This window comes from Paramisgurnus dabryanus, chromosome 24 (assembly GCF_030506205.2).
Source record: "Paramisgurnus dabryanus chromosome 24, PD_genome_1.1, whole genome shotgun sequence".
Taxonomy (NCBI): domain Eukaryota; kingdom Metazoa; phylum Chordata; class Actinopteri; order Cypriniformes; family Cobitidae; genus Paramisgurnus; species Paramisgurnus dabryanus.
In genome coordinates this window covers 11,340,358-11,363,830 of record NC_133360.1, presented here as the reverse complement: position 1 = coordinate 11,363,830, position 23,473 = coordinate 11,340,358, and the positions used below count along the sequence as shown (strand labels likewise).

The window sequence follows — 23,473 nt, the reverse complement described above, 5'->3', positions numbered from 1 at the left end:
ACCTTTTAAATCACACACACACACACACACACACACACACACACACACACACACACACACACACACACACACACACACATACAATCGTGTTGATTGTACTGAAGTACATTTGTAGCACCAAATTTCTTGGCTTAACTGGTGGAATGAATGCCATCACAACCACCAAAAAGTTGTAATTATTTTTATTAGTTTGTGGAACACACATAAACCTTTTTCACTGGTTTGAGTACAGTTTACTCATTTTAAATGAGTACATTGTACTGCAACCTTGTTTTCATTTGCATCACGTTTAATATGGCATCTACATTGGCTACGATCTATACCAATATCAATTCTTTCCCATTTTCATTTAAATCAAAAAAGCTTATGTTTTATTCAGCTCAATAAAGACAAACAATGCAGACGGCTGCTCTCTTATTACCGAGAGATTTATGTATCTGTGCTGAGGTCAGCTGGTCATCAATCTGCAAAACTTTCAGTTGAGGATGAAGGATGCAGGAGGAAGAATTGGGACAGAGGAAGAACATCATTTACTTCAACCAGCCTGACTGCCCAGTGAGAGGAGCAAAGGTCTCACTGAGTGATTCTGGATACGTTACATAAATTCAGATGTTACTACACAAAGCACATTTCTGGGTTAAATGACAAATTTGAGACGAGAGCCTGAACCAAAAGTGACAGGCAAGAGAGACCACACACACACACAACACAACTCTGACAAATTAGCCTGGAATGTCGAAGGAAGTGTTTAGTTTTCAGCTTCACTTTCAATAAAGTTGACGCTCCGCCCGTGCGTCTGATTGCTCCCTCCGCCCGCTCCTCAACACGCATCTCTCTCCCTCTCTCGTCTGCTACCTGAGCCCTCTATCTAATTTACTTCATTGCAGCATTAAATGGATGTGCCCTCGTGAACGAATGGGTCAGCACTTATTTCCGCAGGACTTTAATGAGAAGCACATGGCCTGCTGTATCTAAACTTCCCTCTCTCCCTCCCACCTCTGGTTCATCCATCTCTTGCCAAAGTAACTCCTGCTCTCGATGGATCAGGAACCTAACTGAACCCGGAAGGCAAGAGACGAAGGAATACAAAATCGACTGATGCCAAGTGGAAAAATATGCAGCGCTATGCCAATCTCTACTATATTTCTTCATCGATAGATACACTGTAAAAACAATTTGTTGGTTCAACTTAAAAAAGTAAGTTGCCTGGTTGCCCAAACTCTTTCCCCACCAGTGTTTTTTTTTTTAAATGCGCCAGCATTTTTATGATTTATGATGATCAAGTTTAATGCCTTCCAGAAAATTTTCTTTTTTAAATATATAAACATACAATATATCAAATGAAAGAACAGACCCTCTGCTTTCCAAAAAGAAAAAAAAAAGTTTCATCCGATCTTCATTTGTTCTCTTTATATCACCTCTCAAATATGGGTAGGTTTCTACAAAAATTCTTAATTTTAAGCAAAAAGCTGAGATAATAGGCTTCATGCCCAGCTGCACTACTTCCTTGTTTCCTGTCTGCCATTATTGGACAAACTGATTAATCCAGGTGTGTCTGATTATTGTTGTTGTGACTACTGAGGTCAGGCACACCTGGATAAATCAGTTTGTTTGTGACTACTGAGGTCAGGCACACCTGGATTAATAGGTTTGTCCAATAATGGCAGACAGGAAACAAGGAGCTGCCTGAAGTTCAGGAAGTAATGCAGCTGGGCATAAAGCCTATTGCATTTTTATGTAAAAGACTTTCCTTAGAGATCAAATTCAGAGCGATAATACAAAACATACACAGAGTTTTTACTTTTATTCAACTTAAAAATTTAAAATGTAAACAAAGTAGGTAATGAATATTTTTCTTGACCTCAACTACAGTGGTACAAATATAATTTGTCATTAAAATGTCATTAAGTGTTAATACTCTGTCAAATAGTTTTATAACATCATCATAAATATTCTTCAATTCATAATGATTTTTCAAGTTTCCTCCATGTGTTTAACAAATAAAAACAAACATTCAATAATAATAATAATTGATAAAATTATACTTTATTGCATTTGGAGACCGATTCACCTCAAAATAAATGAAAACAGTACAATAATGGGTTAAGCCATGCAGCATTGGGTCCATATCTCTGCGAAGTTAATTACATTAAATTAAATTGATTAAATGTTTTGTTAATTTTTTCTTCTATGTCAGAAAATTTCAGAATCCTCTGTGTGAGGAAGAAGCTTTGTTAGTTGTCAGTTTTTTATGTATTGTGTACATACATAAAGTTAAGTATAAACTTTTGACGTGTCTGTTGCACTTTGTTAAGGTATTTAAAATTATTTAACACAGTATTAACACTTAATGACATTTAAATGACAGTTTAATGTAATGTTAACCCAAAAAGCAAGTTAAGTTTGATAATAATCTGCTATGCCAGATTTATGACAAGTTATGATGTATTGGTTTATGTCAAGTTGTCATAACAAAGTCAATTCAAACAATGTCATCTTTGCATTAAAAATGACATAATTGATCAAATGACACTTATTGGCAGTTGTCAAAAATGTGCATAAAATCTCCTATGTGTTCATGACACGTGTCATGTCATGATTATGAAGGTGTCATGTCAGCCTTATGAACACCCCTTCAAGTAAAGTGTTATCAATAAGGTGATTTTAAGTTGAACCAACACTTTTTTTTCAGTACATTGCTGTCAATCACTACTAATATACTGTAGGAGCTACCTGGTGTCCTTGGCACTGGATGCCCAAATGTTACTGGTGTACTAAGCAACGGGCGTATAAGCAACACGAATGAATACATTTCATTCAGTCTTGTTTGGAAGGTTCATAGCATTTGTATATAAATATGCAAATACATCATGCCATAAGCAAGATTAAGGATTACAAATCACAACACTATGCTTGCCTTATCATTTACATTTACAGTATGCATCTTGCAGACGTTTTTATCCAAAGTGACAAAGTATACATCAGTATGTGTGTGTTCCCATGAACCCATGACCTTTTCGCTGCTAATTCAATGCTTAACCGAGCTACAGGAACACTGAACCATGTCACTGCTAGTTTTCAGCAACCAAACCAAGAAAAGTGTGTCTGTCCCCTAAAATTGCAATACCTCCAATGATCTTCTAGTATTTTACATAAAAAGTGGAAAAAAGTCATACTCCCAGCTGGCACTGAATCTATTTCCAGCGAGAGAAAGCGAGTATTCAGGCAGTCGAAAGAGGCCAAGTGTTTTGCAGGAGAAGTGATGACAGGGCCAGGGAACTGGTGAAGGATGTGGCACATCTGACTGCAGCTCCAGGACCATCTGTTAGCCTGGCAAAATCCCTCATAAGCAGGTTACGGCTAGCCGTCGCTGCCTCTTTTCTAAACGCTAACTGACTCGGTAGAGGGCAGACTGGGTACGTAAGGACAAGCGTGAATCAGAATGCACAGCATTGTGGACCACCAAGACTTTAAAGACCTCACAAAGGTGACTGCGATGTACATTATGCTATACGTTTTATTTGTATGTGTGACTTTTTGCTCTGCTCTAACACGATGCTCAAGCACTGAAGCTACAGGAACATCACTACTGAAAATAAAACCACTAGACTGATCTCTGAACAGGGTTCCCACACCTTAGTTAACTTCAAATTTAAGGATTTCAAAGACTTTGCAGGTCCAACACCCTCAAATTCAAGGACTAAATGTGGAGACACATTTCAAGTGAGAGCAAGGTTACATCGAGTTCCCTTTTAAGATACATTGTTACAGTTCCCTTTCGAGGGAACTTGCGCTGCATCACTGCGGTGACACTTTGGGGACGCATCCAGGGGTAAATGCATCTGAATGTGTATATCAAATTTAACCAATGGTGAGGCTTAACGACAAAGACAGGGTGATGCGGGAGCCAGGAAGTATATCGCTATCTGAAATATTGCCAAAGATGACGTGACAGGGACGCAGGAAGTATGGCAAGGGAGACGCAGCGTCTCGTTCCCTTCTCAGGGAACAACAGTTACATACGTAACCCGAGACGTCTTCATGTGTCAAACACAACTATGCAAAAAAGCATTTTGGTATGAATCAACATTCGCATACAGAAAATATAAGCATTTAAAGCGAACAATTTAGCACGTGTGCTTAAAAAGTCTAGAAATTGTATGATATTATCCTACACTACACAGGGAATAATATAGATTTTTTTCCAGAAAACTTCTTGCATAAAATAGATTCAAGCACATTCAATGACCTGTATCTTTGTATGTATATTTTCAAAAACTTCCCAGGCCTTGAATTATTTGTCCCAGATTCACAAACTTTCAATGATTTCAAGGACCCGTGGGAAAACAGCATTACTTTCTCGGCTGTTCTTAACATCGAAATACTTCAAAAATAGACATGAATACCCATGGATCATATTGAGATTGTGACATTTTTAAACCATAAAGCTAAGCATGATATTTGAGCGTGAAATAAATACAAAAAGTACAAATTTGAGGACTGGGGTGAGCGTGCATTTGTAAGAACGAGTGTTTAGGGCCGAGTTAGTTTGTATGCGTGTTGGCTGATATTGGGACAGCTGGAGCCAATGGGCCATGGGAATACGCTCATCATGAATATTCAGTCCCAGCCTCTGGAATAAACAGCCGTCTGAGTGATGTCACATGTTCGAACAGTTGTGCGAGGGTAGAACGAAAATGACAGATACTCAATACTTTTTTTGTTGTCGTTGCTGTTTACATGAAGTTTATGTAACTACTATAGCTCTATTAGTAATGCATTGCGTTCAAAGGCCACAGGTTTGATTCCCAGGGGAAATACAGTACATGCTGATAAATTGTATAGGATGAATGTAAATGTAAATGCATTTTCTTCATAGCTCCGCCTAGCAAGATACAATTTCCATAGCGAGTAAAAGTTGTCGAATAGTAGGCCTATATAATTTCAACAACTATCTATAAATGAACCATTAACTAAAAGATAAAGCATTAAGTTAAACCAAAATTATAACAAGCTGTGAACCATCAGTGATGTTGAAATTTAATAATGCATCTCCACAGAGGGCACTTCCTCTTCCTTGGATAATCTTTTCCAACAATCTTTATCACGTACAAGGAATGTTGTACTGTACCACAAGCCCTGAAGCAAGTTTCCAAAGAGTGTTTCAGAGTCAAATAAGGTTCTTAAAACAACGTTTCCCTTAAATATTACAACTGTACTATAACACCATTACCAATGGGAATAAAGACAAATCCTCATTTGGCTGACCAGATGTTCAAGCAGTCAGCAACAACTGTCTGCGAAACCTGCCGTTCCTCAAGAGATGCACAAAGATCACAGATGCATCATCTGTTCTCAACAACAGGAAAACATTAGCATTATGTTAAATACTCGATGATTGAAATCAGTTTAGGTGAAATCATGTTATCAGTGAACCGATAATGTTTTATGACATTGTTTATTTTCGCATCACAAACATAAAAGTATTTCCCTACAGGTTTCCAAAATAAAAAATACAAATATTTGAAGTATCCGGTCGGAGCGGCTATAAAATCGTGCTACATCGGGTTGTTTATGTGTTTAGTGAATTTCGTGCGATTTTATTTTCCAGTTTTCGCCACGCTGTCCGGCGCAACGTGTGCCGAATCTGTTTCGGAAACTTCTGTGTCATGGAAGCGATGCGGAGAGCGAAGCAGATGGGACTGATTAATTACCCAATGTATGCTTAAGAAGAAAGGTATTTATTTGCGTGAGTGGCCAGGGGCCGGAATTAAAGGACGAAAACGAAATGAGGGACGTTCTTTTTGGGCGGGGGGGGGGGGGGTCTCGATGAAACCAACGTTTTCACAAGCTAGGAGCTATCGAGTTGCAGCACAAAGTGGTTTGGGGGAATTATAAATAAATAAAAGTAAAATAGGCTATCTGGAGCAGAGGAAAGCTCTTTGTTTACAGGCTGCTCAGGGGACCTGAAGCGGACCCTTCGAATAAATAAATACAACCGCTACAGGAAGTTCAGCTGCTTCCCCTTAGGTCCAGTTTAGTTTTATTAGCTACAGTCCTGTAAATATACCAAACAATGACGGGCTCCCCTACTCTCCCTCTCGGTCCTGCACGTGTGGTTGTCCCACAGTGAGCTCCGATACACCCTTAACCGACTCAATACGAGCCTGTAGATATCATAAACATCCTATTTCCTGTTTCCCCCAGGTGTACATCAAACAACGGGCAACTAATCTGGTACCAGCATGTGGAGATCTTATAAAACGTTCACCGTTTCTTTACGTCTTTTGAAGAGAAGGAGGACAGGTGTGTCAGCGCACCAAGCTTTTCGAAGGAGGGCACTGGGTGAACAGCTTGCTCTCTGTAGGGGTCCTACAGAAGGAGCAGGTGAAAAGCTATCCCCCTGCACCTCTTTTACAGCGTCTACCTGACACCGCGGCGGAGGAGGAAATCAGCAGATTGAGTCGCGAGCAAAGATGCCATCTGGCAAAGGGTTCGGTGGCAAACTCTGCAAAGCTGGGAGAGAAGCCGTGCTACGGGAAGGTCAGCTAATAATGATGTCACAACCTAAAAGGATACGGGGCCGAAAATATAAATATATATGAGAGTAAACACTGAGATGTTTAGTTTGTGCTTAATGGTGTGCCAGCCTTTGAACATATTTTAACATGAAAATACCTAAAAGGGTTCTAGTCGAGTTATTTTTGTTTTCGGCAAAATATTTATTATGTAATTCTTTCTTTTATCCTATTTTTCAGTATATATTTATTATATTAAACTTGATGGGAGGGATGGTGCCTTTATAGAAATTATTTCAAATCATAGTTGGACATCTACCCCTACTTTAAAAGGATGGATTTATGACCCCATCCACCGTGTTTATTGTCTAGTAGTCAATTTAGAGTCAGAAATTAAGACAAAAAAGCTCCCATTTGTACAGCTATCAAAGTTCATTCACGCACCAGCAGGGGGTACCAAAAGCCACAGCACCAGATTAATATTTACAGACAATAAGGCCAGACCATCCTGACCCGCAAATCAGCTCTGGCCAAAGTGAGCAACCGCTCAACCAAACAACTCCAGCTGGAATGGATGCGGGTCCAGACTGTCATTTATGAGCCTGTTAAGCCCCGCCGGGTCTCATGTTTCATTGCTGTATTATTAAACAATCCTTTTCCTTCTTCTCAAACGTTTCTGTTAACGCTAGTCAGAGTTTAGATCCGAATTGTAAATGTCTGGTCTGGACAGAAAGGCCCATTTGTGTTGCCCTTCACCCTCCCCGCTCTATTCTAGGACACATAATCTGGTTCATTAATGCTCCCAGTCGACCATCAGAGCTGGTCTCCCACAGACGGCTCACATTACAGCCTCTCTTTGGTGCCGCACCTGTGCCATCACCTGTGCCGTGCGCATTTAGTGCTATTTTAACACATGTGTATGAATAATATGACATTTAAGGAAATTACCACTTTTCCAAAGTTGTGCACGGAAAGGAATTGGCAGTCAGCAGAGAAAAAAAGGGGGTTTTCGAAGCTTTGATTGTGTTTACGGTATGCAATATAACGTGTGTTCATGTTTCGTGTGTAAAAAACTAACAATTTACTTATCTCTATCCGGCTGTTTTCATTGTCCTAAAAACGGACTGATGTCTTCCTTGTTCTATGAAGTCCCTCGTTCAGAAATACGTAACGAGTTCTGGTTGTGTAGCTGGTTTAGTGTGTTTTGATTCGACAGCAGCTTGGCAACTGGCGTATTCCTGTGGATTAGCGGAGGTTAGTCAAAAACTTATATTGACGTCATATATGCGTAAAGTAGAGGGCTGTAGTCCAAACCGGCCATTCTTCGCAGTCCTTGAAAAGCGAATTCCGTTAAAGAAAATATAATCGCTTGGCATTGAACTTCGAGCTTTAGAATTTTGTAGGTATTATTTATGCTTTAATGCTGCGTTCCCACCAGATGCGGTAGAGGCGTCAAGCGCAATTGATTCCAATGTTAAGTCAAAGTAAAGACACGTTTACACGCGTCTGGAGATCTCGCTGCGCAAATGAGGCGTTAGCGCGGCACGTATGACGAGAATCCAGCTCATTTGAGCATCTAGTTCGCGCGAATGACGCAAATTGAGCGTTGCCGCAATTCTACACACCAACTAAAGTTTGAAAAATGGGATCACGAAAAAATGGCCACTTTCACCATTCACCTTAAGGCCGGAGTATAGTCTGTTTTTTTACGTGTACACAAACGTATACACACGCTCGAACGCACAGCCTTGCAAAGTAAATTTTATCTGACTCATACATCTACACAGATGTTCGACGCATGCGCATTGCGACAAAATGCAATGCATCTCCTAGGCTACATACTTCATTGCCCTCGAGGCTTGCGGCGACCAACGTGTACAATGTGCGAGGGGTTTTAAAATTCCTACTTGCGCACTAGGGATGCTCCGATCGATCGGCTATTGGTATCGGCCAATAACGACATTAAATGACTCGATCCAATTTGCCGATCTCATGAACCAATCTTTCTGTTTACTTTTGTCATCATAGGGCTCCGGCTGCAATTAGAAACCATTTTTACGCAGTGCAAGCATTTTTATAACCTGTTGCTCATGTACGACATGCCGATTAGGATTTCTCTCTTTGCAGCACGACGCGTCTCCACACATCCCCATCAAATAGCGTATACAACACACATCTATCATGGACATTTGCATCCTCATGCTGAAAGTTTATTACTTGCATGCGTTTTCACAGTTTAAAGTTTAATTTTCCTCACAGCTGTTTTTGTCCGCGTACACCAACATGCGTGCACACAGCAGGCTGTTATCAGTGCACGTGTACAGAGCGATCTCTCTTAAGTCTTAAAGCTGGAGTAACCTAATTCATCTCTTAATAAAATCAATCTCTGGTCTTCACTGAATAACTGTTGTAGTTTATACGAATGCGTGTATTTTTAATTCATACAGTGAAGACTGTGAAGTGTTTTATTTTCAGTACTTTTATTTTCAGAGACATAAACCTTTTTAAAAGGCATATTAAATTTCTCTTTGCAAAATAAATATTTGTTGTGCTTATTTATTTGATTCTCTATTAAAACAATAATATACCTAATAACTGCAATAATTAAATATAAAAAAGGGGTATCACTTTAACTTAAAAAAAAATGTAACAGTCACAGTCATCAAAGACAACAAATCTGTAATCGGTATCGGCTGCAAACATCCTGATGGGAGCATCTATAGTGCGCACTCTTCTGATGACGAAAATTGCATCACACATACTGATTCTCACGTACACGTAAAAAATCCTAAACCATTGGTTTACTCGCTAGAGGTCTAAAGACATAAACTGCTTAACATAGACTCTTAAACACTACTGAATGATTTTCTGTGATCAATTTAGAAACCATTTTATTGAACTTTCCCCAATACACAGACTTAAATAAAAGAAAATTCAGAAAATGAGAAATCAAACTGAGCAACAGCATCTATCGGTCTATAAGAAAATGGTAGACGTTTAGCAAGAGCCATAGATAATGAAATTCAAAGTACACAAGAAGGGGATGTTTGACAGGGGAAACAACTTTAGACATGGGAAGATGGAAACAATTAAGAGTTAAATGGGACCTGAGTGTGCCAGCGGATGGCTTGGATTTGCAGTAAGGAGGATTTCGGCCGGGTGCATTGATTGCTAGAGGATGTCTCCACTTAAGAAGAAACGCCCTCACCTTCTCCCGACCACACTGCAACATTCATGGTCTGGGATAGAGAGTCTGGCAGCCTCCCAAAAGCCAGATCTTGGACCGAGTTTCATTCATTCAACTTCAAACATAATTAAATCGTTTCTTGAGGACGAACCGCTAGATTCAACAAATATTCACACTACAATCAACTGGCGCGGCATTAAAAAAGCTAAACCTCGTATAAGTCTGCCAGATGAAGAAAAGGAGATTCTTCCCAAAAGTTGCTGAGAACCTTTAAATGGCTCCCTCTATAAAACTGAAAATATCACTTTACTTCAAAGTATTCAAGTGATAGATGTATATATAGACTTGGCAAAGTGATCAGTCCCTGTTATTCAGACTCATATCTCAAAAGGTCCAACCAAGCCTGTTCCAAATGCTGTACTTATGAGTGCCATAACTTTAGCATATTCCAGCCCTCGCCCTTCTGCCCTCCAGCGTGACCACTGCCACACAGCATGAGGGCAGCCGGCTCCTCGCTACCTCGACCACAGAGGGGACAACAGAGTTCCCGGACGCATCAGGGCTACAGATGTGCTGCCAGCTTTGCCAGGGGTCACCTTGGAGAGGCCCGTGGCAGCTTGTCCCCTGGCTCCAGCTGGCTCTCGGTTTAATCTGCCCACAGAGGGGGAGAGCAAAAGATCCAGGCTACTGGGAACATGCCATCTCTCAAACACAACCCAGATTTTGGGCACAACGCAGAATTTACAGCGAAGGTATCACTTTAGGTGTCATCTAAGCCGTTCAACTAAATCTACTGTCTGTGAAACTCTTCCCTGCCCTTGTGTCCTGTAGCAGGGATGCTGGCCTCCAGAGATGCCCCCGACAGCTGTTAACCACCCCCTAGAGTCATAGGGTCAGCAGCACCCCCTGTTGGAAGCATGTGTAGCACGAGGACAGGTTCAGGAGGGTCATGAGGTACCCTGCACTGAGCAAACATAAGTAATGGAGCTTCCCCACGAGGAAGGCACAGCTCTGAATCAATTTAATGAGATGGGTGGAGAGAGGGGATGGAAAGTTAACATCAAGCATGTAAAGTGCAAACTTGCACTCTGTTAAAGGAAAACACCACAGTATTTCAATATTTTACTATGTTCTTACCTTAACTTAGATTAATTAATAAATACCTCTCTTTATTCAATCAATGCACTTAATCTTTGTACAGCGCATCGTGAATGCGTTAGCATTTAGCCTAGCCCCATTCATTCCTTAGGATCCAAAGAGGGAGGAATTTAGAAGCCACCAAACACTTCCATGTTTTCCCTATTTAAAGACTGTCACATGAGTAGTTACACGAGTAAGTATGGTGGCACCAAATAAAACGTGGCGATTTTTAAAGCGGATAAAAAATGAGAACTATATTGTATTGCGGAATAGCACTTAGTTTGCAGCACATCGACCTCGGCGCGCAGTAACATCTGTGCTCTTCCGCCATACAATATAGTTCTCATTTTTTTATCCACTTAAAAAAAATATCTGCAAATTTTATTTTGTGCCACCATTCTTTAAATAGGGAAACCATGGAAGTGTTTGGTGGCTTCTAAATTCCTCCCTCTTTGGATCCTAAGGAATGAATGGGGCTAGGCTAAATGCTAACGCATTCACGATGCGCTGTACAAAGATTAAGTGCATGCATTGAAAAAAGATGTATTGTATTAATTAGTTTAAGCTGAAGTAAGAACATAGTAAAATATAAAAAACTGTGGTGTTTTCCTTTAATCAATGCCTTGAGATTACAAAGCAATAAGTAATGATAGACACTGCATTATATTGATTTTGAATAAATAAATGGGTGTTGTGTCAAAATACAAAGCTGGGTGTAAAATAAATTTGATGCATGGCTTCAAGTGGTCTAACAAAAAACTGGAATATTCTACATTAAAAACCAGTAAATCTTTGTTTTTGTTTTTCAAATAATAGTTTAATGATTTAATCTCACTGTTATGTTAAAAAATGGCTGTCACTGGGGCAGTAACCTTAAAAAAGTTCCTAATATGTCCAATTTATACAGTTTTGTATGCATTTAGTACCAATATGTACCTTTAAGATACTAATATGGACTCTAGGACCCCCTAGTACCCCCCCCCCCCCCGGTGACATCATAATAATTATTATATATGGAGATTAATTAATATAAAAATAATAATTTTTTCCACAATAATTATACAGTCACTTCACCATTCTGCTGATGGTAAATGTGAGGTAAGCAGTGATTAAATAGGGAACTACGTGCAAATGACATCTCGATGACCTTATAAAGTAGGCCAATTCTCTCATTTTCGGGCCAATAAGAGAGTTTTACCCAAGCGATTGCAGTGGTGGTCATAATATTTAATCTCCTTATTTTGGTAACATCTGTCGAGTCTCTCTGTCTCCCACACAAACACACATTCTGTGTCCTCTGTATGTCCTGCCTCCATCAGCTTTGCCACCCAACAAATACACTCATCTCTTATCATTCTCTAATCTCTCCCAATCCGGTCCAGCACCCTTAATGAATTAAGTGGCAATCTAGATTTGATCTTCTGTAATTATCCACTCATCTAAATGATTGTCAAAATGAAGCCACCATGGGATAGGAAACCTTTACATTTTTTAACACATAAAATGAAATAAAGCATGACATTATTAATACTATAAAATGCAAATTTTTTTAGATAAAAGCTTACAAATTATACCTTTAGTTTCCATTTAAAATGCAACACATACACGTAAAACAAGCTTAAGCTCAGGAATTTTGGAAGAATTTTCCAAGTTGAAAATTAAAGGAATTAAATACAATTATTTGTACATTTTGGGTAATTTATACAAACTGTATCACATACAAACAATATCTGACTGATCCTCAACAATGTGCCAAAATTCCAATATAATTTCCATGGAAAGTTTCCAATATTCCCAGATTTTTCCAATATTTTGCAATTCATTTACAGCAAGAAACGTTCGTTTTACAAGTCAGTATCCTGCACAATAGAAGCCATGGGTCACTAGCTATGATATGTGAGCATAAATCAAATAATTGAATCTTTGAAGATCACTTTCTCAGATATTTCGGAGCAGGTGAGTGGGGTGGTGCTGTTGAAGACTGGAAAGAGATAATAGCTCTGGCTGTGATCCAGTGATACCAGCGAAGCACCGCACCCACAAATACTACCCACGTTTTCCCCTTCAATAGGCGACTTACACCTTTTTTTGGCAGCAAAACGGTGGGTGGCTGGAGACCAAGAAAGCTATAAAGAAAGAAAAAAACACTTTTCAAACCCCCCCCCAACACACACACACAGAGATACAGACGCAAATATCCCCTCCAAATACCAGATGGTGTTTTTGGAATCTGTTTCCATTTCTTTCATGACAAAAAAAGACAACACATTCTGAATACTCGGGTGCGCATTCGTACAACTTGCACGGTGTTCACGGAGAGACGAGCATCAAGTGAGACATGACAGCAGAAACTTTATAAACAAACTGATGAGTGCGGTTTGGAGAACACGGAAACAGACAGGAACAAGTGTGCCAAACTGCTAAAATGAAAGAGCGTGTTGGGTCGAGGCTATAATTGGTAGATGAATGGCTTGGTGCCATGGCACAATCCATACCTTGCTTAGCACTCATTTCCACGGGTTTAAATCCTGAGAGAAACATCCTCAAATTAACAGAGCTGAGGTCGGTATTTCTACGCTATTGCAGCAAACCTATTGGTAATAAAATATACGAAATAAGACTGGAAAAGGGATCAGAAGTTAAAAAAGTAGCCAGTTTTAGTTATATTATGCATAATTGGGTATAAATGGCACAAAACTAAACACAATATTCTTAAGCAAACATGGAATTCGATGCTAAACTGATTTGTAAGTGGCAACAACAATATGAAAGGCTCAACAATAATAATGGACCGTGAAAAGTGTATTGGGCCAGTTGATGCAACTTTTACTTGCCAAAGCAGGCCAGTCTTAAAGGAACACTCCACTTTTTTGAAAAAATATACTCATTTTCCAGCTCCCCTAGAGTTAGACATTTGATTTATACTGTTTTGGAATCCATTTAGCTGATCTCCGGTTCTGGCGGTACCGCTTTTAGCATAGCTTAGCATAATCTATTGAATCTGATTAGACCATTAGCCTTTAAAAATGTTAGCTTTTATACTTAAAGGCTCTCTAAGCGAATCTGCGAGACGTTAGTTATTGTTGACGTTTGAAACTGTTTTCAAACAGACGGAGCGTAGCTAACTCCTCCCCCTCCCTTCCGTGCTTTCATGAACGCGCCCAACCCCCACCCCCACCCCCAAATCCTTTTTGTCGTTTATTGGCTGGAATACTTTGTTTTGTTTTGTGATGCTAGGTTTGGCCACTATGTTGATATTGCTGTTTGTGAATCCTGGGCTGTCTACAGAGATCGCGTTTTTTTACAGTTTGATCAGCGGACAGGCAGCAAGCAGATAGTGAGGAGATGTTTCCGGTATGTAACAAAAAATGTTTTATGGTCTAAAACGCGTCAATTCGCTTAGAGAACCTTTAAGCAATGTTTGCCCTTTAAACCAAATCGACTTACAGTGCATTCAAGCTACAGGCGTAGGATCAAACCCATGACCTTTGCACTGCTAACACAATGCTCTACCAACTGAGCTACAGAAACACAGTTTTTCACGGCAAAAATAACAATAATAGTAAGCGTACTGCAAAGAAATGGCTTAGCAAGGCTACTGTAGGTAATAAAGTGTAACATTTAAATTTTTATAAACTTAAAAAGTCCACATTTATACAACAATGTTTTCAACCCAAAATGCACAACTTATCTGTTCACTAGCCACTTAACTCTTTCACCGCCAGAGTTTTTTAAAAAAGTTGCCAGCCAGCGCCAGCGTTTTTCATGATTTTCACCAAAGTTCAATGCCTTCCAGAAAATGTTCTTCTTCAAATATATAAACATACAATATACCAAATGAAAGAACAGACCCTCTGCTTTCAAAAAAAAAAAACGTTTCATCCTACCTTCAGTGGTTCTTTTGTAATCAGCTTTTGAATATGGGTAGGTTTCTGCAAAAACACCACATTTTGAGCAAAAAGTAGAGATAATTCCATTTTTATGACGGACTTTTCATAGAGATCCCATTCAGAGCGATCTTTAAAACAGACACGGACATGCAGCCGCTTGCCATAGGGCAATACTTCCGGGTTTAAAAAGTTGCGGAAGGGTGCAATTGGTGGATAATAGCGGTATTGCGGAAAGACGGAAAATCTCGTCATTTGCAGGGAAAGCGTTTTCTCTTAATTGACGAGATATCTCGTCAATGGCGGTGAAAGAGTTAAGTGATGACACGGCATATTGACAATATTGGCACGGCATGTAAAATTAACTAGGAGACCTGCAAATATATATTATACATACAATCTATACGACAGTAAAAATAGCTACTCAGTCACAGGTGTAGTTTACAGATCGCAATCTCATTAATTCAGAGCTCAAAGAGGGATATCTCCTCAACCCGGGTTCACCAAAGAGCCAAAAAAGGGAGCATCTTCACTCTTATTGTCATAACATGGCACCAGACCGGCCCAAAGACCCAGCTGTCTTGGCCAGTAGCCACAGATCTCTGGGGGAGAAAGTAAGGGACGGAGCGCTCGGTCGAATGAGAAACAGAAACGAGGGGGGCGTCCTGCGAAGATCAGCGTTATACGGAGTCCCATGCCAGAAATAGAAAAGGGTCCTTTTTCTCACATAGCGACCCTTAACCCCCCCCCAAACAGCAGGGATTTCACATGCATCTCTTCCACACAATTGATCCTTTCATTCCAAAGCAAAGACAGAGAGAAGGGCTTAGATCAGGAGCGGGGGGAGCAAAGGTATCAGCGAGACGACAGAACAAACATCGCACTGATACTATCAGGTCAAATACAGACGAATGCAAACACTTTGAATGTACGAGAAGGAATATTTCTGCTATTTCATCCTCATCCCTCACTGCATGATTAGAAAGGCCATTTGGCCTTGGCAAGGGTATAGGTGTCACATAGCAGTGACAACCTGGCCACTGGGAGCAGCCATCAACCTGTCTACTGCCCTTTAATGAAGAAATGTAGCAGGTTATACATACGATATGCATAAAGTGTGAAATAAGTGACAAGATGGCATATTATAAACAAAATTATTAGGAAATTCCTTTCTCCTAATGCTCTGAAAATCTTTTCAATAGATGAATAAACAGTTAAGCTATTTCAACGTTCAATACAATTAATACCCATATAAAAAACCTGTCAAGTATCACTATTTTAACAGTAAAAATCAATTATGGAGCATCTATTTTTTAAAGCGTTACAAAATGGCCCCACATATTTGATAAGACACAAAGGTTTTCATTTAATATCTTGAACCGACTCCAAATTCAGCTTCCCTCACTTCCTCCAGTTTTTTTTTTTTACGCAGAACCCCATCCAAATCTTCACGTCTCTTGATAAAAAGCCAACAAAACAACGGCGTGCCAAGTGAAAGCTTCAGAGAATGCTAAAATTCACCTGTCAATATCGTCCGAGCGCATCATGCATGGCTACGTTTATTAATTTATTCTAACGCGCATTTCAAAGCTTCAGGCAGTTTTAATAAGCGAAAAAGTATAAATAAATCCACAGGATAAAACGAGCTCTTGGAAGTGGGCACAAACCACTAGGCTCCTAAATCTGCACTGATATACATCACATTGCAAAAAAGCCAAAGGCACCCTGAAGCTACATTTTTTTTGCAAAAGACATTAAATATACGAACGGATATTAGAGCCTTTGCGTAAGTCACGCAGAATGTCCGGTAGATACTACAGAGGCACCAGAGTAACCATTTTTTTTTTTTTACAAAATCAGACATTTTATAATGCTGGGTACTGCAAATATATTGCATAGAAAAAAAATCATGACATCAATTCGCTACAATTGGGAGACCGGGGCTAGTTGTCACAACGTTTTACTGTACATTTAAAGTCCAACAATATAAAGTAATGTGTTTACTTCAGCTGTGGTTTGTACGTTGGTTTCAAATATCTTTATGATTACTATAATTTTAGTGAATTCAACCCTTTTAAACTAAAATACCAACATTATAATTTTGTAATAAGAACAAAACCACACTCGTATACTTTAAGCCAAGGAGCAACGATATAACACTGGAAGATTTTAAACAAAAGATTAAACTGCGAAGACTTGGAAAATGTGTCATATTTTTTATTATAAACATATTAACACAATGTATGAGCTACAGTAGTTGGTTAAATATGCTGGTATATTTATATTGTTTTATTAATCATATTATTTCATAAGTTTTTTACTGTATGAATTTCACAAAATATCTACATGGGTTTGTGAAACGACAATTTTATGTAGTGTGACGAATGTGTAAAAAAATATAGTCAATAAAGATAAAACTCATCAATAATCTGCACTATTTTTCTGTGCAATAACAGTGAAAATGTTACTTATAGTTAAAACTTTAAGGCAGTGGTTCTCAAACTGTCCTGTGAATGCAAAGAAAACTTATGACATATAAAACTTAATATTTGAATTAATTTTTTTTTTATTAAATTATACAATTTAGTGCTGTTGGTTAGAAGCCTTATTTTTCTGAGATATAAATACACAGAATTTATAATAAATTAATTTATTTTATAAAATGTCATAAAACCGGGGCCCCCCTGGCATCATCTCAGGGGCCCCCAGTTTTAGAAGCACTGCTTAACGGTATTTGTTTACTTCTTATAAAGTAATTTAGTCCTAGTCTCCCCTACACCAAAACTCACACCACAATATATATTTAGTTCACAGAAAACACGTACTGTAATAGAATTGCTCTTTAAAAGAAAACACAACAGTTGTTCAATATTTTATGATGTTCTTACCTCAAATTGGATGAATTAATACATACATTTTTTTGTTCAATGCGTGCACTTTAATCTTTGTACAGCTACTTGTAAATGTGTTAGCATTTAGCCTAGCCCCATTCATTCCTTAGGATCCAAACAGGGATGAATTTATAAGCCACCAAACACTTCCATGTTTTCCCTATTTAAAGACTGTTACATAAGTAGTTACACGAGTAAGTATGGTGGCACAAAATAAAACTTGTTTGGAGCCATAGGAATGAATGGGGCTATAAATGCTAACACATTCAAGAAGCGCTGTACAAAGATTAAAAGTGCACGCATTGAAAAAAGATAAGTATGTATTAATTCATCTAAGTTGAGGTAAGAACATAGTCAAATATTGAAAAACGGTGGTGTTTTCCTTTAAAGGTGCTGTAGTCACCCATTCACAAATTAATTCTGACTCCATCAGGCAGGCAATGAGTCACTCAAGGCTGGTAATGCAAAGCACATTAACAGATTGAGAGTCACTGTTAAGGCCGCGGTATACTTTTTTTCCGCGTCCGCGTCCGGCTCGCGCGCGCACGCGTCCGCGCAGCTTTTCGAGTATACTCCCCGCGGCTACACGCGGATGGCCGCGTTCGACACTATACGCAATACAAATGATTTCTAATTCAATTTATTAGTCTAACAGGCTGTCAGGGCAGCACTGATTTGGGGACATTTACAGTACATTAAAACATTAGGTTAGGAGAAGAAAAGTAACTGATCAACCATTGCAAACACAGTTTAGAACAAATAACAAGACAACAAAGAACAGGAATCAAACAAACATGCTCCAGAGCTTTCTGTTCTTGGAAGAAGTAAAAGTTAAAGAAGAAAAACCATAGTGTGTGTGCAAATGCTGTCTATTTCCTTTGTATAATTGTTTATAGTGGAGTGCACTGTCTAAATATTTTCACGCGCATGCGCTGTTGTACGCGGACTGTACGCGGACTGTCCGCGCGGTCTCAAATTTTGGGCTGCACGCGGACGGTCCGCGCGGCCGGCCGCGGACCCTCTTGATGACGAAAATGACGTCATGCGGACGGCGCGCATACGCGGACGTCCCTAGTATACTTTCGGCTTTAGCTCAGTGTGCACCCAGCACTCCCTCACCGAGCACCAGCCTTCGCTCTGGAGGTCTGAATGAGTCGGATAGAGAGGCTGCTCCCTCGCTTCAGGGCTCGGCCTGGAAGTCCCTGAGCAGAGACGCTGAGAAAGCATGCAGTGCTCAGGAAGTTCAAGCAGACAATTTTAATCCTCCAATTTCCTCCTCTCTAATCATTTCTCCGTAGTCCACGGTGGAGGACAAATTAGAAACATCTTCGACATGACACACGCTCGACCACGCCGTCCAGACAACAGGCAGCAAAACGGGACGTGGAGTAAAACAAGGTGTCACAATCGATTTGCAAACGCCAAAACAGATTTGTTTTATAGTTTCGTTATGTGACTTTAGCATTCCGACAAAGGATAATTTGTTTCAGCAGACGCAACTACATAAAACGGCAGTGTTTCTTTAAACTATTTGGTTCAACGTAAAATTTCATTACCCTTTATTCATAAATGTCAATTTGTTCGTTATTCTAAAAATATACAAATATACACATGTGTGTCAATACAGTAAATCATTTATCATTCATTCGTAAAAAGATAAAGCAGCCAGCACATCAACACGTGGTAATGAAACATAATGACTCATTTTGGAGTCGTATAAATGATTATAATAGAAGTTATAATAATCTAAATGCAATAAAAGAAACGACTGCAAACCCATGCATAATTTATTCTCCATTAAATACACGCCAATGTCAATCAGAAAGGTCGCCTTAAGACCTTAATTTAAAGTGTTTTACATTAGACGGGTACAATTATAGGGACAAACATAAGGTCTTTTTTAAAATGAATGCAATACAGATTTAAATTACGTATATATTAACACAGAAGGCTTAAGTAACCCAACAGTGTTTTCTATCTATCCTAATTTTGTAACACGGTTGACACCAGTGGAAGATGGCACTTATAATGATCTTCTGCCTTCCGACACATTAGTGCCTCTCGGGGGTGTCTGCTCACTGACAAGCAGATTAAAGAAGTGCCAATTGTACGGAGGATAAAATCTCATTAGCCCCTCAGGTGGTACGAGATCCCATCATAGCAGCATTAGTGCACTGGTGAGTGGACAGCACTCGCGATCTGCCACCCTAACCTCAAGCACCTTAGGAGTCGGTGAAGGGTTAATTGTGACAAATAATTTCGAAGCAATGAAAATAAGCACCCGGATCACGTACTGTATACATTTTTAACATTCAAACAACCGAATGTGATCAAATTATTCGCAGAAGATCACAGTGTTTAGTTTTTTCACGTTCTTTAAAGATCCAACTTGTATAGCCCATAAGTAAATTATTTTTGATTGCACCAAAGCAAAACCTTAATCGGAAATAATTTATTTATGTGTTGATTGCATTAAATTGGGTATATTTTAGAATAACATTAAATACAAATCAGCTTATTGGTTGTCGGGATGGAAAAGAAAAAAGAAATGGACAAAGTTGCCAGGGTTTTGCAAGGTCCTGTCCTTGGACGCATGAATTAATTTGCTTAAAAAATAAATGACCAATCATTCCTACCAAATTTTATTTTTTTTATTAGTACTATGCTTAAGCTCTAACTCTAAATATAAAACAAACAAACCAAATAAACAAAGGAATTTGAGTAATACATTTCTGAACCAGGCTGTCTTTAAGATCTGAATAGGCACTTACAAAAAATAAAAATAAATGCAAATTTGAAGGTAAAAAAACAGGGCATACAGATTATATTTAATTTTATATTACATTACATTTAAAATATATTTTTGCTGATATCGGTGTTGAAGCTGACTATATCAAGTGTACAAAACAAGACATAAAATCTTGCTTTTTGTCTATCTAACTTTAACCATACAGTATTGTGCAACTAGTGAAAATGTAACTATGTAAAGTCTACAATATTCTAAATACACACACTATTTTCAAATTATGCATGTTTTTTTATTTAAAGCATTTAATGTTAAATCATTATTTGAATAGACAGATAAAACATTTTGAAATCCTAATTAACTACATAAATTTTTAAAAATTTATTTATTGCAAAATTCACATTACACCCCATTCATATTGCCATATGTTATTTGTAAATCACCAGAAATCTCACTTATTATGATAAAAAAAAAACATTTTACAACACAAGCACAACAAAACTAATGTCCTAATTTTTTCCTGGATATTCAAATTAAGTAGGGTAAATTTTGGTAGGTCTTTGTGTCGTGCAATAGGACCAACTTAATAATAAACTACTTAATAACTACTAACAAAATCACAATTCAAATGTCAACAACTTTTCTAACCAAGCTGAACTGACAAATTAAATGAAGGACAAAGCTAAAAAGGACAATCCTCGAAGATTTCATCTGTAGTCTCACAGTCCCACGATCCCTCTCATCTCAGACCTGCTCCAACTAGACATCATACATAAGAATAGGTATGTACACATTTGCACCCATCTTGCTAAGCCCTCAACCCAGATCCAGAATATAACATTTCCCCTTCTCTAATCTAGGTACTTAAGCGGTTCCCATACAGGCAGTAAAAGCTATAAAACATGTACTCCAGTTTCTCTCTAACCAACTTTCCTCATCGGTGCCGCACAGGGAGACATGCCGGTGATCCGGGTGAGGTTGCAGAAGGGGAAAAGTGCAAGGAGGGGGGATACGCAATCTAAGATCTGAACCCCTAGCCGGGAAATAATACAGTTATTGTCCCAGAGGAACACAAGCAATTTTTATTTAAAAAGTTATGTCAGACATGCAAGTTTGTTAAGAAAATAGCAATTATAATAATGAAGGTAATAATAAAGACAAGCATGCTGTTGAAGTTCATGAATCATTGCCTAATGAATCCAAAAAGCCTTTTATGTACCCGACGCGCCTCATTTGTAACTGCCGGCCACAATAGACTATTGTGAATCTTTACCCCTCCTCATCTCTTTGGGATCTCCAAACCAGTCTTTTTTCCCTCTCTGCCCCTCTCCTCATTTCTGTTGGAGCGACAGTAATGTCAAAGGTTGTCTGGCCTCGCTGACCACAACAAGCAAGTTAATCTGCCCGGCACAGAGTACGTGTTGTCCCAGAACACGTTGGGAGTTTTTTTCTCTCCTCTCCACGCTTTAATTGCGGCGACGGAGTGTCATAGCGGAGCACCGTGTCTCGCACTCGTGCACCGACCGACCACGCGTGCAACCCGGGCACCGCAAAACCTCAGTGTAAACAAGGGATTAAAGGAATCAACACTTTGGGCTCTGCCGTGAAACTTCATGCGGAAAGCCGGGACAAGCTGCACGGGATGTCTCATTCGCGGATGTGGAGTGACAGCAGAAAATTAATGAATGAATGGGTTAGGTGAGGAAATTAACTGACAATCTTTTGTTGTTAAGGATATTTCGAGCGTATGAACTACTTGTCAATAGTTATGACATCTTTAACAAAGTGGAAGCAAATTAAAGAGAGGAAGGTGACAAATGTTACAGAAATAACAAAGATGTTGTGCAAAACAAAATACAGAAGATAAACTAGGAGGGAAGGTTTTCTTTAAAAAAAAAATTTTTTTTTAATGATTAAGAAGAAAATTAAGTCTGGACGCTGCCAACTTACCATCCACCAAGTCCTGGCCGAGATGTCGTAGCAGAGCTGCCATTTGATGGAGCCTTCCGTGGTTTTCGCTGCCATTACGCTGTCAGCAAGCTTCATCTGATGCTAGTGCACTCACCGGAGATAAGACACCTAATTGAGAAAACATTTGCACTGGCATGTTGGGCAACATGTAGCCCACTCCATACCATATGGAATCATGGGTAAAAAAAAATCCTTGACAATGAACCAATCTCACGCAGACCCCGTGGCAAGGTGAGCGGCAGTCATCTGCTCACAGAGCGAGCGGTCCTTAAAAAAACACACCACAATGATGAGCGCTTTTTTTCCACATCACTGGGTGCCTGAGGTCCTTTCTTTTCCTTAATTAGGGCTTGAGCTTCATCGCCGCTACCACCATCATCATCACTATCACAACTCTGTTGACTTAAGTCTGTTCGATGCCTTCTTTCAGATCTTTTTTTGGAGAAATGGAGAGATTTAATAGGACAGAGTCAGGTTGCGGGAGTTAGGGGAACGGACTGATGCGCCACAGGCTATTAGCCTGAAATTCAGCTGGACAGATGGAACTGCTTAAAGACTATCATGCGATGTTTTGTTTTGGACTTCTTTCTCCCAGAGTTCCTTCTGCCGGAAAAGTTCACTTTTTTGGCAAATTTATCTTCAAAGAGTAAAGCGTAAAATGAAACATATTTAACGGATATTGACAGGTCACCATGTTATCTACTTTTCAATCCTCAATTTTTTTCTGCACTAAACGCGTCATTATAATTTACAACGGTGCTTGCGCTTTTTGTGAGTATAACCACTGTACGTTTCTACTTAAGAAACACATTTTTAATAAAAAATTGTATTTATAATTTACTACCCATTTTTACTTTATGGATTATACTTAAATCTACTAATTATTCACTCATACTATATTTTTACAGTATAAACTTCAAAATACTTTTTTTTTAAAACAGTCAGCAACATTTACAGGACTACTATCAGCTTCAGGTTTCTAAATAAGAGGAATACCTAAGAGGGAGAGACTATTACCATCAAACAGTTCTCCCATTGTGACGATGGCTGAGGAATGTGATTTGGCCAGAGATTTTGGGAACATTAGGAGGGAACCCAGGTAACCCTTACCAGTACCTGTGTGGGTTACTAAA

General features: G+C 39.0%; 1 protein-coding gene across 6 annotated transcripts in view; it reads right to left on the bottom strand.

The window, feature by feature from the left end:
• Positions 1-23,053, bottom strand: part of nfia (nuclear factor I/A) — a 170,762-nt gene extending 147,709 nt beyond the window's left edge. The window contains exon 1 of one of the 6 annotated variants that reach the window (XM_065245197.2): positions 22,320-23,053. In XM_065245197.2, the coding sequence (XP_065101269.1) occupies positions 22,320-22,415 (96 nt within the window). In that variant the 5' untranslated portion in view covers positions 22,416-23,053. The remainder of the gene's footprint in view (positions 1-22,319) is intronic. The other 5 variants (XM_065245204.2, XM_065245191.2, XM_065245202.2 and 2 more) reach the window with 5 other exon arrangements.
• Between the last annotated feature and the right edge of the window lie 420 nt (positions 23,054-23,473).